At 43.0% G+C, this 20,714-nt stretch overlaps 2 protein-coding genes and 1 non-coding gene across 3 annotated transcripts; 2 read left to right on the forward strand and 1 right to left on the reverse strand.

Moving 5' to 3' along the window:
- Positions 1-1,425: 1,425 nt before the first annotated feature.
- nox4 (NADPH oxidase 4) lies at positions 1,426-16,921 on the forward strand. The gene is made up of 18 exons (XM_029517499.1): positions 1,426-1,654; positions 1,856-1,951; positions 5,041-5,151; positions 5,465-5,549; positions 6,716-6,813; positions 7,294-7,321; positions 7,547-7,619; positions 8,803-8,883; positions 9,543-9,702; positions 10,666-10,830; positions 11,005-11,067; positions 11,709-11,769; positions 12,621-12,702; positions 13,537-13,656; positions 13,760-13,868; positions 14,553-14,621; positions 15,800-15,900; positions 15,999-16,921. The coding sequence occupies exons 1-18, from the start codon at positions 1,427-1,429 to the stop codon at positions 16,117-16,119; spliced, it is 1,851 nt and encodes a 616-aa protein (XP_029373359.1). The 5' UTR covers position 1,426; the 3' UTR covers positions 16,120-16,921.
- Positions 15,254-15,325, forward strand: trnad-guc (transfer RNA aspartic acid (anticodon GUC)). The gene has a single exon. It is a non-coding gene; the product is annotated as a tRNA-Asp (tRNA).
- A 1,283-nt stretch (positions 16,922-18,204) lies between the features above and the next one.
- Positions 18,205-20,714, reverse strand: tyr (tyrosinase). Its single transcript, XM_029517399.1, has 5 exons — positions 19,887-20,714; positions 19,070-19,286; positions 18,840-18,987; positions 18,538-18,719; positions 18,205-18,452 (listed from the first exon to the last, which is right to left on the reverse strand). Exons 1-5 carry the CDS (start codon positions 20,712-20,714, stop codon positions 18,205-18,207), a joined length of 1,623 nt encoding a protein of 540 aa, XP_029373259.1.

Consider the following 20,714-nt stretch of genomic DNA (forward strand, 5'->3'; position numbering starts at 1 on the left):
TGGTCAGACTGAGGGCTTTTGGACAGACTGAGGGCTTTTGGACAGACTGAGGGCTTTTGGACAGACTGAGGGCTTTTGGTCAGACTGAGGGCTTTTGGACAGACTGTGAGGGCTTTTGGACAGACTGAGGGCTTTTGGACAGACTGAGGGCTTTTGGACAGACTCTAAGGGCTTTTGGTCAGACTCTCAGGGCTTTTGGACAGACTGAGGGCTTTTGGACAGACTGTGAGGGCTTTTGGACAGACTGTGAGGGCTTTTGGACAGACTGAGGGCTTTTGGACAGACTGAGGGCTTTTGGACAGACTCTAAGGGCTTTTGGTCAGACTCTCAGGGCTTTTGGACAGACTGAGGGCTTTTGGTCAGACTCTCAGGGCTTTTGGACAGACTGAGGGCTTTTGGACAGACTGAGGGCTTTTGGTCAGACTCTGAGGGCTTTTGGTCAGACTCTGAGGACAGACTGAGGGCTTTTGGACAGACTGAGGGCTTTTGGACAGACTCTGAGGGCTTTTGGACAGACTGTGGGCTTTTGGTCAGACACTGAGGGCTTTTGGACAGACTCTGAGGGCTTTTGGACAGACTGAGGGCTTTTGGTCAGACTCTGAGGGTTTTTGGACAGACTGAGGGCTTTTGGACAGACTCTGAGGGCTTTTGGTCAGACTCTAAGGGTTTTTGGACAGACTGAGGGCTTTTGGTCAGACTCTAAGGGTTTTTATGGACAGACTGAGGGCTTTTGGTCAGACTCTGAGGGCTTTTGGACAGACTGTGAGGGCTTTTGGACAGACTGAGGGCTTTTGGACAGACTGAGGGCTTTTGGACAGACTCTAAGGGCTTTTGGACAGACTCTAAGGGCTTTTGGTCAGACTGTGAGGGCTTTTGGACAGACTCTGAGGGCTTTTGGACAGACTGAGGGCTTTTGGACAGACTCTGAGGGCTTTTGGACAGACTGAGGGCTTTTGGACAGACTGAGGGCTTTTGGTCAGACTCTCAGGGCTTTTGGACAGACTGTGAGGGCTTTTGGACAGACTGTGAGGGCTTTTGGACAGACTGAGGGCTTTTGGACAGACTGTGGGCTTTTGGACAGACTCTAAGGGCTTTTGGACAGACTGAGGGCTTTTGGACAGACTCTGAGGGCTTTTGGTCAGACTCTGAGGGTTTTTGGACAGACTGAGGGCTTTTGGTCAGACTCTGAGGACAGACTGTGTCCCGGCCCGGCTCTCTGCCGGTCTGTGGCTCCCTCTGCTGACGGGGAGGGGCGGCTCAGTCCGGCCGGAGGAGCTTTGTTTTCTGTCTGTTGTGATCTCTGGAGTTGTTATCCGGCTGTCTGGGCGGCGCTGCTCTGCGCTCAGGTGAGATGAGTGGAAAGCGCGCTGGGTTCGAGCTCTTCGCCGCTGAGACCGGTTTGTTTTGGGGGACATGGGGTGTCTGAATGCGGACAGGAGGTAAGGGGGCAGACACCGGCCGGTCTGTGGACAGGACACACACACACACACACACACACACTCTGCTGGAGATCCCGGGTCTGCCGGTCTGTCCCTCTCAGCCACGCCGAGGATCTGGAGCGCAGTCCGGGCAGCTGCAGGCTCCCCGGCCGGGCATCATGGCTGTGTCGCTGCGGAGCTGGGTCGCCAACGAAGGAGGAAAGCATCTGGTCCTGGTGAGAAAACCTTTTAGTCCTTCAGCTCCTCTCCTTTCAGTTCTCCGTCTGATTCCTCCGCTTTACTGTGAATGAACTTTTACACCACGTTTAGTCGAGACAAGTCAGACTGCGGCTCTGAATGAATGAATGAGCTGATCAGTTTGTCAGCGATGGTTGTGCTGTTTGTTGTTATATATCTCTGTGTCTGTGTGTGTGTAGATGCTGTGGGTAGGAACTAACATCTGGCTCTTTCTAAAGACCTTCCTGCTCTATTCTTCCGGACAACAGTATCACTACCTCTACAAGATGCTCGGGGTAAGACCTGAAACATTACAGTCCAAAACACACTCATTTCTAAAGCACAACATGTGTCTGCTGGAGTCACTGTCACAAACTCAACCATCAGCCAACATCTAAAAGCTGTTTCCCTCACTGTAAATAGATTTTATACCTGTGATGAGTGCCTGTGTGTTGGTGGATATCTGTGTCTGGATATTTGACATGAGAAAGTGCAGAGCATCGAGCCATAGGTTTATGTTTTATTTAGTAAATTAATCAAATTGCATGCCACATAAAACTAAAGACAAATGCATGGATCGTGGAACGGAGGTCTGTATGAGCAAATCTGACATTTAGGACTTTTTAGACTGTTAAATATTACTATAAACAGTCACTGTCGTCACACTGAAACTTTAACTACATTGAAAACTGAACGAAATAATGGACAACAAGGGAATGATCCTCACTGAATTGTCTGCATTTCCAGGTTTGTACTTTTTGTACATTTACATTAACATCTTAATACGACATGTTTCCAAAATGGCTTTTAAAGGCTGTCCAGATGAACAAGGCTGGAAGTTCACATCAGCACATCCATGTTGACAAAACCTGCAGCTCTGTTCAGTGGCTTCACAAATGTCTATTAATATCTGTGAAGCAGGTTTAGTGGTGATGGTCATCTGTCACATGCAGGTTTAATGAGTCTGAGTTATGACTATAAACTCTGTGACTGTAATTAGCTGTGTGTGTGTGTGGACTCCAGGGCTGGACAACAGCGACATTAACCTGGAAACACATCCACACACATGCAAGGAAAATCAGGATTTTGATGCATGCTAACCCACGTCAGCTTTAGTGTAATTGTTGTAACAAGTTCATGTTGGTTTGTCTATGTGTGTGTGTTTGTGTGTGTGTTTGTTCCAGAAAACATTCCTTGCTTTTGGAGAAAATTGAGAAAATACTACTGACATTGCTGCTCGATCCCATTAGACTCTCTGAGCTCAGACAGCTTTACCTTCTTTTGCTGAGGAAATTTCAGCTGAACAAACTGAGTCTATTCATGTCGTGTCAATAGTTGCAGCTTGTTAGAACTAATATTAGTTGCCTATTTAGGCAAAGCAAGGGCAGGTAGCGTCACTTCTATTTCTATTATATGTTAGTAAGTAAATTTCCAATAATCCGAGATCACTTTGATTTTATTCTTTAGGTGTAGAAGACCAGACTTTGTTCACTTTGCTCCCATGGAAGCAGGGCAGTAAAGCACTTAACCCCACTGAAGGCTTCAGTGTTACTCTTGGATTGGGCCTATTGATGTTTGTATTTTCCCTGCAGCTTAGCATTTTGTTGTGAATGTAATGATCTTCTTAGTAACGTCTGAGTATCTTCCAAAAAAGCCTTGGTGTGTTAGAAAATGACCTATCCCTTTCCAAATGAAGAATAAATATGGATGAGCTAGTCAGTATTTGTATGTTTGTTTGCTGTGTTTTGAGTTTGAGAATACTTACATAACAGCAATGAAACATTAAGAACATGCTATGAAAATTTAGCAGAGGAAACAATTTGCGCACCCTGAAAAAAGTGGAAAAATGAGATGTGGCAGCAAGCAGCATGTGTAAGCTATTCATGTACCGCCTGTACAGTGGGAGGCACAGGGGAGAGAGAGGGGCAAGTGTGGGCACGCCTCTGGCTTTAGCTGAATGCCTTGCCAGAGGGCTGAAGTTTTGTGTGCATGTAGCTAAGTATGCATAAATGCACACGCAAACACGCAAGACAGAGGTGTATTTTAAGAGCTTTAACGCTGCATAAGGGGATCTCGATTAAACTTCAAAAAGCATCATTTCTTCTTATTCACCTGATTACCATGTCTGTCGCTGCGTGTGTGTTTTGGCTGCCGAGGGTTCAGGGATGCACAGAAAGCAGGATATCTGATCTCGTGCTTGTGGTTTTGCTGTCAGCTGCTTTTCTTTGGGAAGCTGTATTGACTGAATGTGCGTGGGACTTTTTGAAAGGGCAAAGCTATCAGGCCTTTCACTTCACTGGTGCTAACCTTCATTTGGTAAATGTAGATTCCAACTTCATTCTGTTTGCATGCTGTGTTTTTAAATTTCAGGAACCCTGCTGCATGTCTTCCATTATTTTCAGTGCGCTGTCATTTGGAAAAGTGTGTATGATTATTTATGTTTGATCAGCAAACCTCCCGGATCATGTTGTGTCTCTTCTAGTCACCATGAAACCATTTTAATCCACAGATTTTGGGTGGCGTATCCTTGTAGCCTCCTACATGAGCACTGTCTCTCTTCTTATTTTCCTCTGATCTCCACACACAGTTGTTTCAGTTTCTTAAGGATAATCACAAGAGACAGCACCAGCAGCGCACACAGAAGCTGCCAAGCTGTTCAAATGTGCTGCCTTTAGAAGATGCCGAGGTTAATGCAGTGTTTCCGCTTGGGAACACAGTCATTTAGCTGTATCTCGAGATTTGTAAAGGCAAATTAAACGGCTGACTTGCCTCTCATATAACTTCAGGTGCACTGCACACTTTTCATCACGTTCTGAGATGTGGTGGTAATGAATCAGTCCACTTCGCTGCCTGAATCAAACCTAACCTTTATTGGACAGATGACAAAGTTTTCTTTGACTGTACACATCACCATCGGAGAATAATTTAAGGCAATTAGTTTATTCAGAGATGATCTCTGAGGTGATATCATAATCATAATAACTGTTTATATATTCATTATGGCTCATATTTTACTTTAACTTTGATTAACAAGCACAGAAGAGTCAACATCTTCTTTTATATCAAAGTAATTTTCTACTGACTTTCGGTATATCCATGGTCAAGGTGCAAAATTGAAGGGCTTCTGACTAATTCATTTGTCACACTAATTAATTCATGCATTTAAATAAAGTAAAAAAGAAAGAAACCCTTTAGCAGTGAAATCATGTCTAAAGCCCACAGTCCACGAGTAATCCAAAAATGAACAGTAACAGCTCAAAAGTGTGTCTTCATAATCCACTAGACCTTGTGAACGCGACACATCTGTTGAATAGATCTTATTAAAGCAACTGGCCTAACAATGGATGTGTGTGTGTGTGTGTGTGTGTGTGTGTGTCTTTCCCAGCTTGGTCTGTGCATCAGCAGAGCATCTGCATCTGTCCTGAACCTGAACTGCAGCTTGGTGCTGTTGCCCATGTGCCGCTCCCTGCTCACCTTTGTGCGAGGAACAGACACGGTGAGCGAGAACAGTGCCTGAACGATGATGAGAATGATGGGTTGGGGCGGGAAGGATCCTTTAAAAGAATCTCATCACGGTGTTTGTCCAAGAAGCAGTTATGGTGTTAATGTTCGTATTTTAGAGGAAACCTAAATGATTCGATGCCATGACCACAATCAGTGAGATTTTAGTGTAAAAATGTAAGAACGCAGTAGAACATTTGGCCATTATTAGTCAGAATTTGTTGTTTTTGTGTGTGTGTGTGTGTGTGTTTTGATTCCCATGAATCCACGGGTTCTGCCTCTGTTACCCAACACTTACACTCACGCAGGTATCAAGCAGAAAGACCCGCAGACTTCTGGACAAGAGCAAGACCTTCCATGTTGCCTGTGGAGTCACCATCTGCATCTTCTCTGGTAAAAACTGTCACTTCTCAGCGCAGCTTCATGTATCACTCCGTGTGTAAAATTTGTGTGTGTCTGTGAAGTGTGGATAAATGGACTCGGGCTGGTTCAGCATTCCTGTGTGTGTGTGTGCGCGTGTGTGGAGTGTATGTGTTACTGTTGTTGCTAACATCCTGGGAGCTCCTCACAGCTGTGTGTTTGGTTGGGTCTCCGGTTTGCGAGCTGCAGCTACAGAGGTGCTGTTGACTCGTAACGGTGTGATGGCTGCTGATGGGACTCAGGATGTAAAACAGTTCACGCTTTGCCAATAATGATATGTTGTTTAAAGGTCTTTGATTTCAGCAGGCTAAGTGTGTTAACTTAAAGCTGCTGCACAGTATACAGAAGAGAATAAAGTGACTTGTGATTGGGTGCTCCAAATATGTGGATGTCCTGACGCTGAAGCTTAAATATATTCCAAGCCTGAAAATCCTGAGCTCCCACATGCTTTTACACTCCATCTGCCCAGTTTGTCATGTCTGTGGATCATGAGTATCTGCTGAAAATAATTCATGGGACTCGACCATCTCAGTCTGGTATTGTTCTATAGAACCAATAATACGATTAAGATTAAGAACTGCGATAGCAAGCATCTGTTTTTTTCTATTACATCATCTAAGCTCCTTTTTTCACAATTACCACGCACGCATCCACACACACCCCCCCCACCCCCCCATCTTGTCCCTTTCGGCTACGTTCAGATAGCGGAGTGCCGAAGTTCTGAGGCAAGAGAAGACAATGAAGGCAGAGAGGCAACTGGGAAGGGAGGGAGACATAGATGGGGGGAGGGGGTGGGGGAAACAGTGGGAGTGAGAAAGGATGTGAGTGAGAAAAAAGGACCCTTGTGTCTCATGATTACACCCTCTAATGCCATCAGCTGTTGGACTGCTGCGTGGTTACCCTATGATGTCAGGAAAGCATGTGTGTGTCTGTGAATGTCAGTGAGTCAGGAGGCTATTTTGCTCTTTTTCTGCTGAATAGACAAAGAGATTTTTGTAGAACTGCTTGCTTTCAGTTTGTTTTGATCTTTATAATTAATTGCGTGTTGGTCTGAGGCAAAGATATTGAGCACAGCAGTTTTGCACACAGTTTTGTGCGCTAGTATTCAGTTTTGTGTGACCCCCTCTCTCTTCCTGTAGTTGTGCATGTATCTGCCCACTTGGTGAATGTGCTAAACTTCAGCGTAAGCTACTCAGACGACTTTCCTGCTCTCAATTTGGCTCGCTACAGAGGAGAGGTGAGACCCAAACACACACACACACACACACACAATTAAGTCTGAGCGTGACTGTGAGTGGATGTTGGTCTCTGTCTGTCTCTGTGCGTTGGCCCTGTGATAGATCGGTGGCCTGTCCAGGGTGCCCTCACCCAGAGTGAGATGGGATTGGCTCCAGCAGCCTCCGTGACCAGGAAACAAATAAGCGGTAGAAGATGAATGAATGAATGAATAAACATCCAACTTCCATATAATGTCCTCAGTCTTAAGCAAAGGTCACCCACCCTGTGCCACGGAGGCACTCCAAACTCCAATCACAGACTCTACTAACTGATTAGCATGCTTTCATATAGGAGGGAGCAGTGAAGTCACCTTGATGGAAGCCTGGCTCTTTATCATCCACAGCAGCAACTTCTCAAAACTCAAATTAGCCATCCCAAAAATAGACAAAGAAGTGAGCTTACTCTAACAACCCTCTCTTTTGTTGCTTTTCTTTGGCAGGACCCGAAGCTGATCGTTCTGACCACAAGTAAGAGAGACAGTGTTACAAATGTACCAGTACTCCCTATATGCTTTCTCTTCTCTTTCCCATACTTCCTAGCTTTACTGTTATCATGGCTTCGATTAAAAAAAGAAGGTAGCTCACTTATTCATGCTTTAAAAAATAAAATGATGTTTTTTTGAAACCTGTGAGATAGATATTAATATACTTGAGGACTTTGTCTCTGCTCTCTAACTGCGTGATTGTCTTTAGTCCCAGGAGTCACGGGCGTCTTGTTGACTCTCATCCTCTTCCTGATGTTCATGTCCTCCTCATACTGTGTACGGTAGGTCGCCTAAACCGCCACCGTCCGTCGTAATCCCTACAGTGTGTAAGTGTGTGTGTCTGGTGTTTTATGTGCTAAGAGAGGTGGATGTACTTTGATGTTTGCTCCATGCTGCAGTGTTTTACCTGCAGATAACCATGAAAAGAGACGGGTCTGTAAAACTGTGACGCCCTGGATTGCATTAATTAAACGACGAGGCATCCACTTCTCTTAATACAGCCCTGCCTTTTGTGGAGAAACGTATGTCTTTGTGTCTTTGTTTTTTTGTGTATGTCTCTCTACACGTGCACCTAACGGAGTTTTTCTGTCTGAGTTCATGACTGCCTTTTTTTGTGTCTGTGTGCGGGTTTCTGTGGATGAGAAAGAGATGAGGAGCGTGGAAGATAAAAACAACCATACAGATACATGATCCAAACAGCAGTCTCTTGCAAAGCACATCCCAGCTAAATGATCCACTCTCCGCTCTGTCATTAGTAGGGTCACAAAGGCCACACACCCAGCATGGGTCCTTTAGCTCTTGCAAGTATGTATGTGTGTGCGCGCTCTTCTCTTGCTTTGCTCAGTAATTGAGCATAGGATAAGAGGCTTTTCCAGACCACTTAAAGCTGTAGATAAGAGTTTGGGTAAGTGGCTGGAGAGGTGAGATGAAAGCTGCAGCACACCAGAAGAATACTTACAAAATGAGTCACAATGATCCTGCGATATTAACACAACAATGTGCAAAAGATTACCGATATATAACCCATCAATTAAAATACTTTGCATCAGCATTTTCACCCTTTAAATTTAGTAATTAAATACTTCTGGAGTTACTACATACGTAGAAGAGCGTAATACATTAAAAAAGTAAATGAGTAAATTTTTTCAAAAACCATCCATTTTCAAATTAATGAGTACAAGTTTTATTAAGCGTCTGTCACAGATCCATTTCCATTTTTGGGTTAAGGCCACCAGATTTAATATGTATGATATTGCTCAGTGTACAGAACCAGGACAAACTCAAAAAAACAATCATGAACGAAGAGACAGTCAGAGAGCAAGAATACAGAAGTCATTGTGTTTAATGACCCCTTTAACAGTGACCTATGGTGTCCTGCTTGTTCAGTGTCATCTGCTCCTAAATAAACTCCAACCTAGCTTTGGAGTTTGTCTGAAAATAATCATGTATGTTTTGTTCTTTCAGGGTGTCTAACTATGAGATCTTCTGGTACACACACAACCTCTTCATTGTCTTCTATATCATCCTTATGGTGCACATGGTTGGGTAGGTCTCAGGGCTTTTTCCACTGATCCCATGACAAAATCTATATATGTGGGTATGTGTGTGGGTTTTCCTCTGCTGGAGTCACAGATTTTTCCGATCTGTTGGCGCTGTTTGTCTCCATCTTAACCTCCACCTTCAGAGATAAGAAGTTGTTTCATTGATCTGAATTGCAGGCTCTTGGTGCTCACCCACAAATTATATTTTTCCTTGCTCCTCTCTTAGTGTAACACCTACGTCTATTTATGCATCATTTCATCAAAAAAAAAATAATAATAATAATAATAATAACAATGTTTTTTTTTCCCTAAATTGAATTATTCAAAATATTGTATTCTTGACTTATTCAGAGTGAAATATAATGTGACTTATTCAACGAAAAAAAAAAAAAAAAAGCCAGGTCATTCTTGTTTTGACAAAGTGAATGCTTCCCACCTGAATGATACTAACGCCAACTTCAACTTCACGATTCCCTCAATTTGCATTCATTGGGCCAATTGTTAAACTTGATCATTCAATTTCATCGCTCACTCACTCAGTCACAGACAAATATTATGTTAATGGGAATATTCCTTTCGAATAACCATAAATATGTACAGAATTATTAAGAATTATATGACTACAAAAGCTAACATCCGCTTGATTCATGTCTTCACCACTAGTGGAGCTCTGAAGTATCAGACCAACATAGATGCCCACCCTCCTGGCTGCCTCAGAGCCAATCAGAGCAGCACGGGGTCACAGGGCAAAGAATTGGACAGGGGTGAAGATGAAGAGCAGCGGTGCCGAGAGGAGGCTCACTTCCAGCCACATTACCCTCAGGTGTGTGTGTGTGTGTCTGTGAGAGGGAATCTAATTTTGTGTGCCTGCTGGGTCGAAAATACATGCTGTCAGTGTTTTGGTCGGCCTGTTAGCTTTGCGCAGGTGTGTAGAACTTGAGAGGTTCTGGTGGGAGTTTATTAGAGGTGTAGTGCTGTTAGGGAGGAGCAGACATCCTTTTTCTACATTAAGGCATGTGCTTGTGTGCACCTCTTCCTGAGTGAGATTATGTGTTTGCACATGGTCGTTAAGCAGCGCGCTGGTTGCACAAAATCCCCTTTCCACCCGATTGTGCTTTACTGGGGCTGTGAGCAATTAGTCTGCCACAGGTAACTGCCAGCAGAGAGAAGCAGAAACACCACCCACTGTGATGGAGAGGGAGACAGATTTAGCATGTATTTTCAGGAATGTCTCTCTTTGCCCAGGTTTGATTCAAGGCTGCCTTGTGTAATTGTAGTGGGAATAAGATAAGCCTAAAATCCAAAGCTTCCTGCACCGCAGATACTACTCATATGGCATAGATCCTGATTACAGGGAGACAACATCAATAAAAAAGTTTTCAAGACAGCCGCAAAATATCAAGGTCAAGCTTTATAGCCTATTAAAAAAACCATGCACTGTCAATTTAGATGTTTTGATATATGTCACTGTATCAGGAGTAATATACTTACAACTAAATGCATATACTATGACATTAATGCAATTTACCAGGCCAACAAGCTTAGAATAATATATCAATGTTTCATAGTGTAAATAAAAAGGTTTTGCTGGACTTTGACTTTTTGGGATTCTTTTTGTAACTAAGATTCTTTGTTTTATTGTTTATGTTTATCTTTCTCGAACTTTAAAGTTCCAAAATAAATTGGGGAGATCTCTGAAACGTATTGAAGATGTTGAAAGACTGAAGTGTGATAAATGACGTTTTTGTGTGATTTGCGCTGTGTTCTTTCTCCATTGTGTGCGCAGACGTGGCTTTGGGTGTCCGGTCCGCTCTGCCTCTACTGTGCTGAGCGCTTCTACCGCTACGTCCGGAGTAGTGACCCTGTTACCATAGTAACAGTCATCAAGCATCCCTGTGATGTCTTTGAGTTGCGAATGCTAAAAAAGAACTTCAGAGCTCGTCCTGGACAAGTGAGAGGAGTACACATGGATTTACCTCCAAACATTTTTGTTTCTGTTATATCTCAGTTGTATTTTATTATGTGTTCAATTTTTGAATTTTGAATTTCTGTCTTCGCTTCCCTCTCTCATTTCCAACCACCCCCCCACATCATCCCTTTCTTGTCCTTTTCTTCTTTTTCTCAGTATATTCTTCTTAACTGTCCAAATGTCTCTTCATTTGAGAACCATCCCTTCACACTGACGACGGTGAGACTTTATCTAACCCTCCAACACTCAGCAACACATTCCTTTCCCATGACACGATGCAAACACAAGCACACGCTCACGTTTTTACAGTTTCTTAAACATTCTTCCCCCTGGCAAAGAACATGCAGTCCTTTGTCTGTTTCTACATCCTGCCCCCTCTGCTACGGGGTGGCACTTGATTGACATTTGGGTTGTGCCTTGATATTCAGTTTCACTTTGTTTATTGATGTTGTCAGATTTAATCCAGATTTTATTAGACAAAGTCAGAAGACAACGAAACAACTTTCCTTTAGATAAAGGCTTGGAGACACACGCTCACACACTCACAAAGAGACTCACACATATATTGTGTGCATGCCTGTGCCTGGAGTGTTATGGAGCTTTGAGGACAAGGGCAGAGAATCACATTGACAGAGAGCAGACAGACCCCTGAGGCTAGTAACACTGTCTGCCAACAGGAAGGCTGTGTTTTTGTGTGTCCATGAATGTGTATGTGTGTGCCCATGAGTGTGTGTCCACGAGTGAGTGTAATATAAACGTAATGAAAAGAACTGTAGACAGTGTTCTTGTATTAGGTGCGTACGTGCGTGCTTGTGTGTTTCATTACCATGACTCGTTGTTTGCTCTCTAACTCCCAACAGTGTCCCACCGAAAACAAGGAAACTTTTGGGATTCATCTCCGAGTCGTGGGAGACTGGACTGGTGGGTTCACACATGCATGTGAACATAAACTGTACTTTTTCAAAAGTTCGTCCTCCCAAGAGAGGAGAGGTAACTAAGAGGAGGACAAAACAAAATGCAAAATGACCTCAGTCATGTCCACTCCGATAAGGAACGGCAAGGGAGTGTCTTCTCTGTCTTTTCTGTTGTCTGTTTCTGCACATTAAAGCCCCTGTCTGTGTGTCTATGTGTGTGTGTGTGAGCGAGGGTGAGTGTTACAGTGTGTGACCACTTCTTTACTTTGATGCTGGTAGAGTTAGAACTGTTTTATTGTCTGGTTGAAAGACACCTGAAAATATTTACACAAGTTGTCTGATTTCAGTTAAATGACAGAGCTGGAAAACAGGAATCAGTTGATCACTAATAAAGATACAAGCACACACGTGCACACACAGTATGTCAGAGAAAGGAAAAGCCAGGTGTGTTGTTCTGGGAATTTAAAAGCATATTCTGTCTTTTGCCCTTTTGGCTTTGACTGCATGAATCCTGTTGGTGTGCAGCTGACTCTAAAGGGACTACCTTTCAGAGGAAGCCGTGGCCCTTGGGATGTTGTGACAAAGACAAGAACAGGGCCCCTGAATTCCACTTGCTACTGTACTTATTGGCGCACACCCACGCTCTCACAACACAGGAAGGGAAGTTGATTTGTTTGTGTTGGCCCCTCAATCTATAGTGACGCATGTAATAATGAAACATTGGAGAAAAAAAACATAGAAAATCATTCACTTAAATAGATAAGACACTATGCGCTCTACGCATAGTGTTGGTGTTTTTGCAGACATAATACTTTCTGTATGCCGCTCTTGATGGATATAACCCTCTCCTCTCCTCAGGGCGCTTCACGGAGATGTTACTTCCTCAGCCAAGGATTGGCTTGGACGTCCTTCCCATGCTGCAACAGAGGAGATACCCCAAGTACATTTTCTTACTGTGTCTGTGACTGTGTGAGTGATGTGGCTGACATGATTTCTCATGAAGCTTAGAATCACAGAGGGGTCAGAGGTTATGACCTCCCGACCTCTGACCCTATGTGCTTCCTGCTCAGTGTCTGAAAGAGAGAGGGAGATACGGAGGAAGGGCGATGTGGGGTTGCAGTGAATGGGAGTTTGTTTTGTGACAGTAAACTAAAGCTACACAAACAATCAAAGACTCCAACCCTCCTCCCTCTGTTCTGTGGCTGGCGAGCTTTTTCCATTTACACATAACTTTAAACTACACCACGTGTATGTTTTATATATTATGTTCTGATGAAACTTCACTAATAGTCATTCATTGGAATTTCTTTTTATATAAGACACCTCAGGTTTGTGATTATTTGAGAATAAAACTGAGCCATGTGGTGGTGGCTGAGGTGTGTAAAGGCCATTACCGCACTGCTTATGATGTTCTCTGAGCATATTTGGATATACATTGTTAATGCAGAGAAATATTTGTGTCTTAATGTTCTCGATTTGTACATTGCACATAAGGAAAGTGTGTGTATTTTTGCCTGTGTGTTTCCTAACACAAGTGTTTGAGCAGCTGTTGTCTGTGTGAGTTTGGGGGATTGTGGCATGTCTGTCACTCCAAGACTTGTGGGATCTCAAATGCAGGATGTTTACCTGCTTATATGTTGTTGTCGTTTTTTTTTTTTTTTTTTGTTGTTATTGTTTTTGGACCTTGATGGAGGTTGGTATAAATATACTGCATAGTGCATATTTGACCATGACTAATTTAGTTCTGTGTTTTTTGTCCATGTGATGTGTTCAGGCTTTACGTGGATGGTCCGTTTGGAAGTCCATCGGAGGAAGTTTTTAACTATGACGTCAGTCTGTGTGTTGCTGGTGGAATAGGAGTCACTCCGTTTGCCTGCGTGCTGCACGCTCTACTGTGAGTTGTCAAAGATGTCATACAGTGGACAACAATGAAGAGTCCTTTGTGAAAGTGTTTGATTTTTCTTCTCTCCCTCTGCTGCTCCCTGCTGTACATCCAGTGATGGTTGGACTGGTTTCAGACTGCAGAGGTTGTATTTTGTTTGGGTCTGCAGGGAGCTTCAGTCCTTTTACTGGTTCGCTGAGCTGCTGTGTGCCCTTCATCACAAAGTAAGGACAAAGTCTGCGTGCTGTAACATGCACCCTATATTGATTAGAACAGGAGGTTCATTGTGGTTTCTAATTAGAATTGGTTTCACCAGTACATAGCATTTTAGTGTTCTTTAAAGTCAGATTATAAGTCACCTTATAATTGGTGTTTAGTTTTTATTTGGTAATTTTGAATTCAACTCTGTGCCACACACCCTGAAGGACAGAAAATCTCTGGTGTTGTGCGCTCCTGCTCTCAGAAAGGTCAAAGAAAGTTTTCCATATTTGAAGTGGGAATGGGGGTCAGAGGTTATGAACATGAAAAAAGTGCTTATGATAGGTTGAGTATTTACTGTGGCACCTGTCCTTTTCAAGTCTAATTACAGTTTATGCAGAAATGAACTGATCAGATAAAAGCAGTTGTTAGAGTATGTTATGAAACGCTGCTTTCCTTCAGTCTGAGGTATGTATAAATAACCAAAATGTGACCATTTTAGATTCATGAGAACCATCAGAAGTTCAGGATTTACAGGAGTTTTACTTCTGTTTTACTTAACGCCATCTTGTGGCTCTAAGTATTGTTACCTCTGGCCTTTCAAAGTGTCGTTTAAATCTTGTCTTTTTTATCCCCAACATCTCTCTGCTGAATCAGCCCAATCGTTTTAGCACAGACACACTGAACTTTGCATGTTGTATCTCCTGTAGCTTTGGCAGGAAAACAGACCAGACTACTTCAATCTGAGATTGTATCTCAGTCGGGCAGATGGTCTGCAGGTAAGTCTGCCCAAACACACACACACACACACACACACACACACAGATGGACACACATTTTTACATTTAATCATATTTCATATATTTCATTATATTTCCTAGTATTTCCCGTTTCCACTTTGACCCCTAGGGGTCAGTATATGACAGGAAACCGACAACACACAGCAGGTCAAAGAGAAACTCATTATAAGATTGAAAGTCTGTTGAATTATGTAGCATTTATTTTTTTCCACATTTTTCCAGTCTGTGCATTTCTTTAATAATATACTGTTACATAATAACACACATAATCAGAAACGTTATTCACATTTTAACCAAGGAGAGCCACTATTTTAAAATTTTTTTTTCTTAATCTTATTTTTTATTATGTTAAGCAAACATGTCATTTGAACAGAGGACAAAAGTTCAAGTCAGTGTGGACATCAAGAATACATATCCATCCATTGGTGTAAATGCCTTCTTTCTTTGTTTCCTATAAAAAAAAAAAAAAGAAGAAAACAAACAAACAAACAAACAAACAAAACCAAAAGTCTTCTGAATGTGATAAAACTGGTCCCGTTGACAAAGCACATGGTCCGTATGTATCATGCGGTGTTTTGTTTATTTGGGCTCATGTGTGCTCAGCCGATAACTCCTCGTTAGTATAGTGGTGAGTATCCCCGCCTGTCACGCGGGAGACCGGGGTTCGATTCCCCGACGGGGAGACTTCCGCTTTTATCACCGCGCTGCTCATTTCCGTTACCGTGATCACGCTTTCTAATAGAAATACCTCAAGTGTGATTTTTGTGTTAGTGACAGGTAACTGCTTTTTTTTTTTTTTTTGCAAGCTTGCTTCTGTAATTTCTCGTCACCATTCATTCGTTTCCAGCTAAAAATCGCTGGACTGAGTCGTTTAAGAGCGACTTCCTGACACAGACAGACAAAAACAATCTGAAACAGTGGGCGGAAAAAAAATAACTAGTGGAAAGCTACATGTGTTCAATCAACACATATATGTGTAACGGTCCATTATTTTTTCACTGTCTTAGCCTCTGAATTTGCTTTGGTTTGCTCATCACTGCTCACAGCTTCCATCTAACAGTGGCATCCTGATGGTTTTTATCCCATTCAGAAGTAGATGTGATCAAAGCTGAGTTTGGGAAACAGAGACCTTTGTCACAGTTATCCTCCTTTTTCAGAGCATGCCTGAGGAGAAGTACCGGCCGCTGGCCTCCAGGCTGCTGGTTGGCCGGCCCAGGTGGAAGTTGCTGTTTGATGAGATTGGCAAGACTAATAAGGAGTGAGTAAACTGGAACCATCCATGGTTGACATTTTGGTTTGTGAAAGTTATGAACCCTGAAAATCCAACAATATGACTGTCTCTCCCTGTGGTTTCAGTAAGCGTGTTGGGGTTTTTTGCTGTGGACCTAAAGGCATCTCCAGGACTCTCCACAGACTGTGCAACTCAGGCCGATCCTCTGGAGCAACCTTTGAATTCAACAAAGAATCCTTCAGCTGATCAGCTGTTCTGCATTTCCTCATTGGAAAAAACAGGAACTTTAGTATTGACAAATTACATTATATTACAATACATTTTGGCACAATTCATCTTTTATATGTAAAAGATATTTGAATATCTTCAGCCAATCTCAGTTACTTGAAAGTTTGTGCCTATGCAGCCAAACACTTAGACTGCATTTGCCATCTATGAAACTTGCCAAAAAACACAAATATTCAGTTAATGGATGTTTTGGCTGCACAAGTATTGCTAAACTTGACCAATTAATCAATAATTCTAATTGCACTATCCCTGACAGTAGTGCAGATAGACTTATCTTTGAAAGCATCTGTAATGAGGCTCAGGTTTTAGAAAGTGAATATAGATAAGAAAGAAACTGTATGTGAAAATCCAGGACTTTATAAGTTCTTTATAAGAGTGCCACACCTGATTGATGTCGCTCATCAGGATCTGAGGGATTACTTGCTCTCTGCTCAGAAAAGCAGTGAAAGCCAAATGGACAGACAATGTTCAGTCTGTATATCACAAGATTTGCCTTGACACAAAACCAAAATCTACAGTAGTTAGTTGTTAGTTAGTTGTTTTATGAATTTATTTATGTATATTTAGTTTTTTTTCATGTATTATGGAATACATCTGCAGGGTTTTGGCAATTAGTCCACAAAATATTTTTGACTTAACAGAGAGTAAAGCTATTGATCATATTAGAGTCAGAAATTACTTTCAAAACTGCCAAAACTGAAAGCACTAGATTTCTCACAATTGACCTCTTTATATTTCTGATTTTATGAAACAGGAAAGCCTAAACTACATATCTTCTCAAGTTACTACATTTATATGTGTATTTTCAGAATTATCTCTTTTTAAGGCAAAATCTGAAATAAAAAAATATATTTATTAAATCTTGGTTATGTCCTTTAGAAATTATATACCATTTCTGATCTTTGCATTGTTTATATTATTTTGCAAATTTATAACTCAGAAGCATGTCCTTCCCAAACAATATAATTCTGACAAACAACAGATTTTTTTTTTATTGTGGCTGGTTCTTATTCAAACTACATAAAGCATGAATTTGGTGTTTGTTGAACTAAAAAAAGCTCAAGACTCAACATTTCTGGACAAAAAATAGATAAAAAACTACTGAAAACCTGGATCATGTCTGATTTTAATGCATTCTGTTCAAACTCGTTATTGAACTTTGTTGTCATGATGCTGCAAAAGATCACAGGCATCATATGGGTTAGGGTTAGAGGTCATGATTGTTTTTGTTGATGTGACACAGGTTTATTCAGTATATGTGAGAAAATGATCCTTAACCTGAGAATTCCTGATAGTTACAGACCTGATCACATGTAGCATGCGTCCCGTAAACAGAAAGTCCCCTTGCAGTAGCAAGCAATTAGCCAGAAATGACATAAAATGTGGCTCTGTTCGGGTCAGTAAGGAAAGTCACAAAGAAGTTGCCAAAGGAAGGATTAAAATAACTCCTTTTCTGATCCAAACACTGCTGTGTCGGTGACTGCTGAGTAGCTTGTTTAACAGACATGTAAAACTACCAAAGTGGGTTCTTTAACCTGACACATGTCACAAATACAAACCAGACATTGGTGCCTGCCTTTTCAATGCAATTATAAACTTAATGGCTCAAAGCCTGTCAGTTTGTTCGAATATGTAAAATATTCAGGACTCTTAGTGACTCTGGTTTCCTGCTCCATAAGCCCTTACGCCTTAAAGGGCCACTTCACTGAGAGCTCTCCTCGTAGCCAATCAGAGGAGTTAGGTTTCATTTGCTGTATTCACTGCTATCACTACTCCAGCTGGAACTGAAGAGACTTTTATATTTATTCCTCAGAAAATCTTTGAAAATTAAAAATTCTGCCAACCTAGTTGTTCCTTTTGTATTTTGTTTCTGTCAAGACACGTTGCTGACATTTTTCACTGCAGCAGTGAAAACTCTACGTGACTCTGATGACTTCGATGCTTCACTAACTCACCTGCACCTTCATATATTATCTTCCAATTCATGTGAAAATTGAGAACGGCCCCAAATATTTTGTACATTCATATCCATGTGTATGTGTGTTACAGAGTAGTCTGATATGAGGATGAGCCTTCCTCTGAGCTGCTCTGCAGTAGTGGCTGTCTTTCTCCGTAGCTTGAGGCCCTCTTCCTCCTCTGGCTGTGCTTCCACTTCCTCCTTGCAACAACAACTAATACAGCAATGATTGAGGCGATTGCAGCTCCAAGGATCCCTGCTCCCAAGAGCCACTGCCAAATCTGCTGGGCCTGCTCCAGGTAGGGTGTCAGGAACTCCTGCACAAACCTCTGGCCTGTGGTAACAGACAGTACAAGCGTTATGTATGTAAGTGTTTTGAAAGACTCATTTCCTGGATATGCTGGTTGTTTTGTACTGACCAGGGTCCAACAAGTAGGCATACTCGTATCCCAGAGCCTTAGTGGAAAGGAAGTAGTCTCCGTTTCTATAAAGAGGCAGGAAGGGCACCATGTAGTAACCATCATTGTGGCCAATGGGGGCATTGGCACGGGGGTAGTTGGATCGTAGAGGCTGGTGAGTCCTGAGCCAGCGTTCGAAGATGCTGGAGAAGAAATGAATGATAAACTGTATGTTTATTTACTGCGCTGAAAAGAAATGGTCAAAAGTGAGTGCCTGCATTCCAACGGCATAACGTTTGCACTGTTCTGGTTTCTCATCATACCTGTCAATAAAAGTATGGTGCAGCAGGAAGATGGGATCATTGGCTGAACCCTGCACTGACGACATGGAGCCGTTCATGAAGACGTGCAGGGCGTTGTGCATGGTGCTCTGGCCTGGCACTGCTATACCCGTGACCGGACTGGCAAAACCTGCAGAAGAGAAGCAGAGCAATAATGTGTGTAAGAGAGAGGAGCAAGAGTAGCGGTGACATCACAGGCTCCAACGTCTCACCCTCAATGACATTTCTGAAACTCCTGTTGGCGAATCGGTCCATGTCTCCGGTCTCGTACTCAGGAATGGACACAGTGAAGTCCACATCAGCTGTTGTGGGAAGTCGAGGCACGCGGTTCAGATCATGGTTGCCAGGGTTACGTAACAGAGGGCCCTCCCCAGTGGTGTTGCACATCGCTTCTCTGCTGTTGTACTCCTCTGGCTGCGTGCAGATCACCTGTGCACAAACACACATACAAACAATAAGTTGGCTACTGCGGCTCAAGAGTCTGTAGATCTTTACAAGTCCCTGTCCACAAATATGAGTTCAGTGAAACAGCTCTCTGGATGTTTGCTTTCATCAGCCATAATTTAAGAACTGAACTCAACAGAAGAAGATTGATCATAAACTCGGAGCACAGTAAACAGTGCACATGTAAAGTCCACCATATCCTGCACTTTGTGTGATTATTGCAGCAAATACACTAAACAAGATGATATTATCCCTTTACCAATTTTTTTATCTAACTAACTGGATGAAGTGCCTTTGAAATTATTTTTGGGAAGTGAAAACAAAGCCCCTGATCTTTGCTGGCTCAATTGTGGAAGAATTCTTAAGAAAGGTGCATTCCCAACCAAACCTGTCTTTCTATTTGGATTAGTTGCATAAACCAGATTAAAGACAATATTGAGCGCTGCATGAGATGTTAACAGAACATGTTTGGCAAGGAAAGATTTTCAGTGTCTGGGTTTGAAAATATTAAAAGCTCAGATAAACACTAATGTGTTTCCACTAACAGACACACACACACACACAGTGTTTGTCAAACGGTCCCACCTTCCACGAGGAAAAAATAGAAGCAGGGCTGATGAGGTTGGGGTTGCTGCTGCTGCGTCCACCCATCAGAGCATCGGTGCAGACCTCACAGGACTGGGCATCCCTCCAGTCCCAGTACGGGATGCTGAAGTTAAAATCTCCCGTCAGCTTCCTTATCTCGTTCTCCCAGTGAAGCAGGTAGACTCGGTGCCAGGGCAGAAAGGCTGCAGATTCGTGGGCAAAGTCGATGTCCCTCCATACATTCCCCGGCCCCCCCAAGAAGGCGTCCCGGGACACGTAGTAGTGCATCCAGACAAACAGGTCATAGGTGTTGATGTCCGAGAACATGGGGTTCTCCCCGTTTTCACCCATCTCTGCTCTCGTCCCTGTGGCGATGACATAGTCACGGTTGATGGTGTTTTTGGCGAGGTTCAGGTAGGAGATGAACTTCTGCTGCTCGGCAGCGGACACGGTCAGGATGTTCCTGCGCATCGTTTCTCTGTACTCTGCGCAGTTGGAGCCCCAGTAACCAAACCTGCACTCCCCGCAGTTAAACCCTCCGTAGTTTCCAGCACACTGACACGTCCGGTTATAGAAAGCCAAAGGCCAGCGCTCCCTGTCATCGATCCCGCTGTGCGGATACTGTGGCCCATGGGGCTCTTCTGACACCAGCACCTCGGCGCAGAAACCCCGGCCTGACAGGGCGCCGCAGGCCGAGCCGTCCCCCTGCCACACCGGGCAGCACTCCTTGGTACGGAGTCCCTCTGAGTTGGCACAAGGGCGAGGAAACTGACAAAAAGAAGTCCCACAGAGCTGCAGGAGAAGGAGAGATACACACAGACTCCTCAT

This window comes from Echeneis naucrates, chromosome 13 (assembly GCF_900963305.1).
Source record: "Echeneis naucrates chromosome 13, fEcheNa1.1, whole genome shotgun sequence".
Lineage (NCBI taxonomy): Eukaryota > Metazoa > Chordata > Actinopteri > Carangiformes > Echeneidae > Echeneis > Echeneis naucrates.